This window comes from Mya arenaria, chromosome 15 (assembly GCF_026914265.1).
Source record: "Mya arenaria isolate MELC-2E11 chromosome 15, ASM2691426v1".
Classification (NCBI taxonomy): Eukaryota; Metazoa; Mollusca; class Bivalvia; order Myida; family Myidae; genus Mya; species Mya arenaria.
In genome coordinates this window covers 57,815,507-57,824,462 of record NC_069136.1, presented here as the reverse complement: position 1 = coordinate 57,824,462, position 8,956 = coordinate 57,815,507, and the positions used below count along the sequence as shown (strand labels likewise).

Below are 8,956 nucleotides of genomic sequence, written 5' to 3'. Positions count from 1 at the left end.
AATATGTCTACGCTATTTTTAAGCATACTAGGGCTAATGTGAAAGACAACTTCAGTAAACTTCGATTTGGAAAAAAATGTACAAAAAATGCGAAAGATGCCTGTGTTGTATGCGATGTGATCCATCAGTAAGAAAGATTCAATGCGTTGTGCAAAACGATGTCAATTTTTGGTAAAGTATTTACCAATTTTCATTTTTTCTCGCACCTGTATCATCTGGTGTCTAGTCCCTTCAACACCAATATAATTTTTATGATTAATTTTGTATGTAAAATACATCTTAGGTCGTCTGCTGGTCTGGTATTCATGACTCACTCAATTGTAACTGAGTCAACAAGATGCCTGTCAATCAGCAGGAATCTATTTCAAATGTTGAAGCAGACAGCGAAAATTTATTCAGACCACTAGGATCAAACTTAATATTTTCCGAATGAAGACTTGAATTATCGGCCTCATACTAGCTCTAATTCTAGGATTGTTTTGACTAAATACTGTTTCGCCGAATTTTGGACCTTATGGTATCTAGTCCCTTTAATAAACGAAATAAGAAATTATTGAAATATGTTATAGCCGTGGTTTATATAGTTTTTCGGGAAGAGTATATGTATTTAAAATATACAACATGAACAACCTTAAGTTCAATTTTCTTTCGAAGTTAAATATTAACCGTTAAGAATTAAAATGTGATATATCACACTACTAAATAATACTGTAAATGACAAAACAGTATCAGTTAATCTGGTCAAAACTCATGTAACCGTCATTTTGTTGCGAAACGTTTTGTTTATCTATTTACATAGAAGCTATAATATTTATGTTTTACATATCGTATAATTAATTAAAATATATTAGTATTTTTTGAAAAGATAAAAAAACTGATCTATTTTCTAATCATTTGGTTATAAAAAGTAATGCACGATAACAAATAACTGATTTTAACGAAATCATTTAAACTGTATATACTTTTAACATGTAAACACTAAGTAATACAAGAAATCTGAAAATCAAAATAGTTTTTTGTCACTGCCGCTGAAAATTGTACCAAGGTGAGAAAATATATTCTAATATTGCACTAATCGGACACCTCTTGTATGTTTCCAGCACCAACTGGCGGCGTCAATGTTTGGCGCCCTGTCCGGGCCACAGCACCATGGACTATGCTTGCACTAGTGCGTTCGTTGTCTATAAGAAATGACCAGGACCGGGGTGATATGTAGCCCGGGGGTGCACTCGGGGTGTCCACATTCCGGGCCGATACCGTCAAACTTCGTGTTCTTCTCTCGTTTCCCGTTGGTAAACTATTGCTGCCATATTGCGAATAATTGTTTCCATTTAAAACTATAGAGGTATTGTTTTGACTGCCTTCCGTTGGCGTCGTGCTTGCGATGTTTTGTTCGTCTATGTGACTGTTAACCAGTACCTCAGTGTATGAGGGTGGATCGATATCTCTGACAATATCCTCGTACTTAGGCGGAGACTGTGCCACGTACCTGTACTCGGGCGGGGAAATTTGACCGTAAAGTAGTGACGTGGTCTCGTCCAGCCGGTCATGTGACTGGTCGGGATTTCGACAACACTTTTGTATCACAATACTGAATAAAATACCGAGTATTAATACAGGTATTCCGTGAAGTATCAGATAAGCCCAGATTCTTGGTTCACATTTGGTCGTCAATTTTGAATGGTTAAACAGACCGATGTTGCCTTGGTTTACGGATATAACGGCAACGTCATCTGGTTGCCGAAGAACAATGTTACATTCAAGCTCGTTTATGCAGAAACTAGCTGCATTTTCTAGTTCATACACAGTCCTTGTAATGTAAAACTGAACGTTTATCCAGGTCGCATCCAGGTTCGAGCTCGCATAGATAACGAAATATTCATCGTCGTCAGGAATTATCCATCCGAGTTTACTAGCTTGTGACATATCACTACAGTCATCACCACTTGGTTGTATATAAATTTTCTCCAAATAACAGTCATTACAATCACTATATTGTTTCCAAAAGTTAAAGTTATCACGGCCTTGAATGAAATAAAACGTTACGAAAAGACGTGAACAATGCTGTAATCGTATTTCCGATCCTGATAAAAAGTAGAATGAAAAATAGTTGAACGAACTAGCGTCAATTGATAACGCAGCCCTCTGGTCCCAAGTTTCATTTGCTCGACGTTGTAGATTCTGTTTGGAAACGACGTAACCGTCAAACGTTATGCCCGGAGAAACAACGTTGACAACTTCACAAAACAGAAAGTCGACGTTGTTCACGATAGGCCGCATGTCTGAAGGCGCCACGAGAGGATAGTCTGGAGAAAACACGATAAATCCGAGCACGAGACACGAAGTTGTCATGGAGACGAAGAGCCACGCCCACAGGGTCTTAATACGCGTAGATTTCTGCATCTTCGTGCAGCAGAACACGTATCCGCAAGAGGAGCAGAGGCAGCCATAGCAACACTCGTCACATTCGTTGGGTCCCATGATTGTTTTTCGTTTTAAACAGGATATGTTTCATGAAAGACACTCAGCAACGTCACGGAGACCAAATGACTCTTGTCAAATGTTTTGAAATCAAGGATCGATGCTCAACCTTTTTGCTTACACCGACGATACTGATAAGCCACGAACACAGCCTGAGTGATGCATCAATCTTTTGCAATTTTGGCAGTACGTTTTAAAACTGAAAAATTAAAATGTAAATATTTAAATAAATGTATGATACATTCCATATAATATCAGTACGGTGAATATTTATCACTACATGTTTGTATATGAACACATTGAATTATGCATGTCTTGATTACCCAATAAAAAGAAGTACAACGAGTTGGTGTTTCCCCATACAAAACATGAGCGTCAACACGGACGTTGTGAGCGATCAAATACCGTAAGCTTATTCGTTTATGGGGTATTTATTTTCTCTACCTGTTTATTGAAGGATAATGTAACACATGGATTTTTGGGGAAGATTATTAGAACGCGGAAGGTAATAAACTCGGTCATCAGTTTATAAACACAAAGTAAACTCAAATTTATAGGTGTTCTTTACTGTGATACAAAAATACAAAAACCTAACACATATGGACGGGTAGAAACTCAGGTTTTAACTTTAAAGTTTTAAGTTTTAACTTACGGACTATCTATTGATGTATTTTTTGATGATATGTATGTTATTGACGTCGCGCGGAAACGCGACATCAGTTTGGAATAGGTGTCAATATTGTACCTTAGGCCTGGTTCATGAAAGCTAAGGAAAAAACTATGTTCTTCTTATTTAAAATAATCGAATCTCAATAAATAGGTAAACTTTAAAAATCAATGTCAATTCATAACATATAATAGTATCAATAATGCAATGCATTAAGAATGACCTTCTTCAAATTAATATAACTTAGCTTTTAATTGAACTATTTTATGAAAATATCATTGTAAGTATAATTATTTTGTTTTACAAGTATTTAAATGACTAACTGCTTAGTTAAAGTATGATAAAGCATACGTTAATCTTGGTACTAAGAAAATCAAGTTATATACAAATGTCGTTGTAAGGTCACTACTGCTTTTGAGGTTTATGGGTCAAAGGTGACGGTCGTATAAAACATCGAACTTGGTAGAGGTCCCTTAAACTTGACCAGCATCCTTAATATTTTTCACGTCAGTTTGTCAAGGTCATAGTGACATTGAGCTGAAAATCAGACATCGTTCAATAACTGAAGAATGCTTGTATCCAGATACCTCAAACTTTGTATGTTAGTAAACAGCATCTGCTTCCTTTTAGTTATGTGTCAACAACATTCGCGGCGTCTCTGATGATTTGCATCAAAATAAGTTTGTGCATTTGTAAGAACGAATTTTTATAAATACACATCTGAATGATAAAGAATGGCAGAACGAGCATTTCTTGAAAAACTAGTACATATGTGAACATTCCTACTAGGTTCAAGTCAGATTAAAACATCGTACTTGAATAGCGCATTCAAGCTGGATACAATTAAATGGTGTATGCCCCATACTAAGTACAGTGACAATTAAAACATGCCATGTAAAATAATATATGAACGATATTAATGAAAATTTATTTTGGTAATAGCATACCAATAAACTTTACCTGTTTAGTGATCAAGCTTATGTTATATCTACTGACCCAGCCTCGGTTTAAATTTCTGATTCACGCGATTAAAATCAATTAATGTTGACTGTTTTATAATCACAAAATATATGTACGGCATATGTAGACAATACTACCATCCCATTTGAAAAAATATATAATTTCAAAAACTAAATGAATATAGATAGAGTCAATAAAAATGAAATGAAAATTCGTAATGTAATATAATACATATAAAAGTATATACCTTCATCGCCAGTATCTTATTTAGCTATCCAATAGTATGTTACTTTTGAATCGAAATAACGTGACTAACATATTTATCTACATTTATCCACGTTTATTTATTGTTGAAATATCTCTTGTTATCAAGGAAGATTATTCATATCAGTAGGACAAGGTTCTGTATTGATAATTCATAAATCAAGAAAACATGAAAGTTGTCACGGCAATGTCATATATCAACTCAAATTTAGTTAAAGTGACACTCTTATTTAAAATCATTACATACGCATGTGTAACAAACTTCAATTCGACTGATAAACCTTTAACTTCTCACTAAAAAATGCATTTATGGGAAATATTAATTACTGATAACAAGATTGTAAACATGTATTTAATAGCTGAAAACGCAAAAAATATTAAATGATTGGTGAATGCTAAAAGATTTACTGTGATCTACTATCGTCTCATATGATGAAAATACCGTGTTTTCTTCACCTTTCTTTCAAATTAAACTCGGTATCCTTCATAAGAGCCACTGTTTTAGACATTTATTCATCTTTGGTAAATAAAAACAGATGTTTTAATAATGGTAAATCTTATTTGGGAGTAAGAGTGCATCTTTAAACTTCGTATCAAGATCGTAGCGTGTAATAATTCTTTGCCTAAAAAGTATCTGAAAAGTGTTATCCGGAAGTTATTGTCTTATCTATTATATTCATCATGAATATCAAGTTTCAGGTTTTAAGCTTTATCGACAATATCGTCAATACATATACAGTCGAAACTCGCTATGTCGAACTCTGTTATCTCGATGTTCTGGTTATGTCGATCCTTTATTTTCGAATGTTTTGGGTTTAGTATAAAACTTTTTTGTACTTCAGATTTATGAAATGTTCGTTATCTCGAAGTATTTTCTATGGTTCCAACGACTTCGACATAGCGAGTTTGACTGTTTATGGCTATCAATGTTTGCATCACCACCGTCAGTCATATTGATTTCTAAAGATATTGGGCATATGATTCCTACACGTTGCAAGACGCTCTTTTATCTGATTATAACAGTCTGAATCAATTATGGTAGTATTTTCTGAAAAAAAAGAAAATCGACCCTAACAAGAGATTATATGCGAAACGAAATTAAGGGAAATGAATAAAACGTTTAACATTGGATTTGATGACATTTACGAAACTATAAGGTAATTTTTTTGGTAAAATATTCTATTTGCCTTCATTTATAAAAAGAGACAGAACGACTTCAATCAATCAATCAATCAATCAATCAATCAGAGATCAATCAGAGATCAATCAATCAATAAACCGACCAATCAATTAATAAACGAATTATTTTATTAGAAGAAAAAGGCTACCGACCCATGAACATGACAATTCACGAAAGCATCAACAGAAAAAGCAAGTAATGCCAATAACATAAACACTATACATGTATGTAGTAGAGTTGCATGAATGGTGGTGGGTAAGGCACAAATGTATGTGAATTATGGAGTGTTTAAGATACGGTTTTACTTAATACATTTACAGAAATCGAATAGTTTAGTTTACAGTATCCATTGGATATATATTTGGCACATATTGAAGGACGTCTGTTCTGTAGTAACTCTGTGAAACCGTATTTGAGTTAGAAAAATGTATACAGTCGAACTCCTTTGGCTCGAACTCCCAGACACCGGCAACAATACCTCGAGCTTCGAGAAACTCGAGCTTAGCGTAAATGCCTATAGTAAGTAGATAGAAACCGATCCTTTTATCATCCAGTTGAAGCCAACTATAACATCGAGCTAAGCATGTTCGAGTCAACGGGTTTCGACTGTCTGTTCATATTATCATAAAAATGCTTAAAAGTCCGTGCCATTTCTGGGAGGCGTTTCAATAACGATTTTTGTCGTTCATTAAAGTTAACATAGTGCCATAGTTTCATAAATTTCCTCACATATTTTAGTGATTTGAACTTTAGCCAACATTTAAAATGAACACAATGTTGAGAAAAATGAAAATAGGCGTATTTCTGTTTGTGACATTTATACAGATTTATATTAAGACAACAGAAATAACAGTCGGAAGTCGCTTTGTCCAACTCTGTTATCTCGATGTTCTAGTTATTTCTTACCCTTTTCGATTTTGTTTTTGTTTAGTTATACTCGTTTACATTTCGGTTGCAAAAAGCGCGCTCAATATTGGTAAACACGAGTTTATCAATGTTATCTAGCTAAGTGGCCACGAAATCACATGCTAACAATCCCTGAACATCGCTAATACTTGTATTTGTTCACTAATCAAATGCAATAAAAACAAATAAACTCTTACAAATGTTATTTTCATGAACAGCTACGTGGCCATGAACTCCCCAGTAAGAAAAGTCCTAAAGGTATCGCTGATATTGTCTTTAGAGAAATCAAATGTGTTTTGTCGTTGTTTTGATCATTGCAGTCAAATGAGTTAAACCTGAGGCCTAAAAAAGATATATGTCTGTTTTCGGTAACCCGACCCTACCTATAAAAATGCGCCGACCCTAACTATTTTTTTCCGTTTCTGAGCAAAAAAATACTCGTTAGCGAATAGAGAGTTACGAAGGGCGGATAAATGCGAATTGGACGATCAGAATTATTGTTTATATGATAAAACAAAGTCAGGCAATGACAGTAATGTAGGAAAGAATGCCATGTGCAAGGAAACACCCTGAACTTACGACAAATTTTGAAAAAAAAATCCCTACCTACCCTACCTAAAAAATTTGGGAATAAACAAACATTTTTTTTTGGGGGGGGGGGGCTGATAATATTTTTTTTTTAAAAGGCGTCTTACTTTTTTGTGCACCTGATAAGCTTTTATAGATATTACTTGAATTAATAGCTACCTGGCCACGAATTCAAAAGTAAAAACTCCCAAAATATCGCTCATATTTTTTATCTGTACACAACTTAAATGTTTTTGTCTGTTTTGGTTTTCACCATTAAAGTCAAATGATTTACACATGATTATTCATTAACATATATCAACCACTGTTCACCTTTTAGGCCATGTAGGACGGTCATGGTACTGTCTTCCTTTGTTTGTATATAATGAATAATCTGAATGTCATACAGTCATGTGCGAACGTTTGTGTACTTTACAGACGGACAAACAGTCAAACACTGTGATAAAGGTAAAGTTATCGCGATATATCTGATAATATGTGAATACCAGACGAGTTTATCTTCGTCAATGTTGTAATACCGGACACATACAAGTGTAATTAATAGAACTCCACTCCTATTGTCAAGTGTGCGTACTCAATTCATTGTATTAATGTCTATTCATAGCAGTTTTTCATTATTAAAAACAATAGTTGTAATAGTGTTCTTAATTTATATATAAAAAAAAGTTATAGTGGTGCTTGTAGCTGTTTTTAAGGTATTACTTTTAGTAATGATAGTGGTGTTGATGGTGGTAGTAGTGGTGGTAATTGTAGTGGTTGCTGAAAATAATAAAATAAAATTTATATCATTATTAGTATCATTATTATTATTGTTATTTATTTTTTTATTTAGTTATTATCATGATGATGATGATGATGATGATGATGATGATGATGATGATGATTATTTTATTATTATTATTATTATTATTATTATTATTATTATTATTATTATTATTATTATACAGTAGCAGTAGCAGTAGCAGTAGCAGTAGTAGTAGTAGTAGTAGTAGTAGTAGTAGTAGTAGTAGTAGCTGTACCAGCAGCAGCAACACCAGTAGCAGCACCAGCAGTAGCAATAGTATTATCAGTAACGTTAACATTTTAACATGTTAATAAACAATCGTAAGAGAGAAAAACATACCTTTCACAGGGAAACAGCTCCACAAGTAAACAAGCCTACATGTGTGACTGCATGTATATCCTTTATGATATGTAAGAAATAAAACTTAATATGTAGTTATAGGAAATTCCGACCTTCTTGGATTTTTCGAAAATGAATTTACGCTTACTTCCTGGTAAATCCGTGTTGCTTTCGTTTTGTGTAGATAATACAGACACAGAGTGCTTTGATAAATTATAATCTTACAACAACCTTGTCACTGAGATTAATGCAATAGTTTGGATGTATGGCTAGATGTTAAACAGACCACAATGGAAATAAGGGATTTATAATTCCTTTTTTGTGTTATCCTTTGTGTACAATGTAGATGACATGGACTATTTTACTTATGCTTGGTGTTTTAATCATGTATAATGTTACAAATGTTTTATACATTTTATACAGAAATAAATCTATCCATCTATCTATATCCTTTTCATTGATTGTTTAACAATGTTCCGTTACGAAACCATAACGGATAAGGAGTTTAGATGCATACAACTTGAGTGGCCCAGTACATACGTATATAAATAACTTAAACAAAATCAGAGACTTTAATGTAAATATATAAGTAAGAATTTATATTTTATCATTGTGTTTACAGTCAAGTGTTTATTTATGATTATTTCAGTTAGAACAACGTACACACATGTTAAATACAGATATATCGTATTTCAGGGTTTAGTGGTATTTTCGGTATTAGCAATTTTCCGAAATCGGTGACATGGTAAACTGATTCCTCATTGGAAAGTCCGAGTGCGCTGGTATT

The 8,956-nt window shown here is 33.6% G+C and overlaps 1 protein-coding gene across 3 annotated transcripts; it reads right to left on the bottom strand.

Annotated features, from left to right (window-relative positions):
- Positions 1-631: 631 nt before the first annotated feature.
- Positions 632-8,418, bottom strand: LOC128219055 (uncharacterized). 3 transcript variants are annotated; one of them, XM_052926866.1, is made up of 2 exons: positions 8,170-8,418; positions 632-2,680 (listed from the first exon to the last, which is right to left on the bottom strand). In XM_052926866.1, the coding sequence occupies exon 2, from the start codon at positions 2,479-2,481 to the stop codon at positions 1,072-1,074; it is 1,410 nt and encodes a 469-aa protein (XP_052782826.1). In that variant the 5' UTR covers positions 2,482-2,680; positions 8,170-8,418; the 3' UTR covers positions 632-1,071. The 3 variants fall into 3 exon arrangements, with proteins under 3 accessions (XP_052782826.1, XP_052782827.1, XP_052782828.1); XM_052926867.1 differs by lacking the exon at positions 8,170-8,418 and adding an exon at positions 4,356-4,492; XM_052926868.1 differs by lacking the exon at positions 8,170-8,418 and adding an exon at positions 2,805-2,861.
- Positions 8,419-8,956: the final 538 nt, after the last annotated feature.

Coding starts and splice junctions, on each gene's coding strand:
- LOC128219055 (XM_052926866.1), bottom strand. CDS start 2,481: ATGGGACCCAACGAATGTGACGAGTGTTGCTATGGCTGCCTCTGCTCC.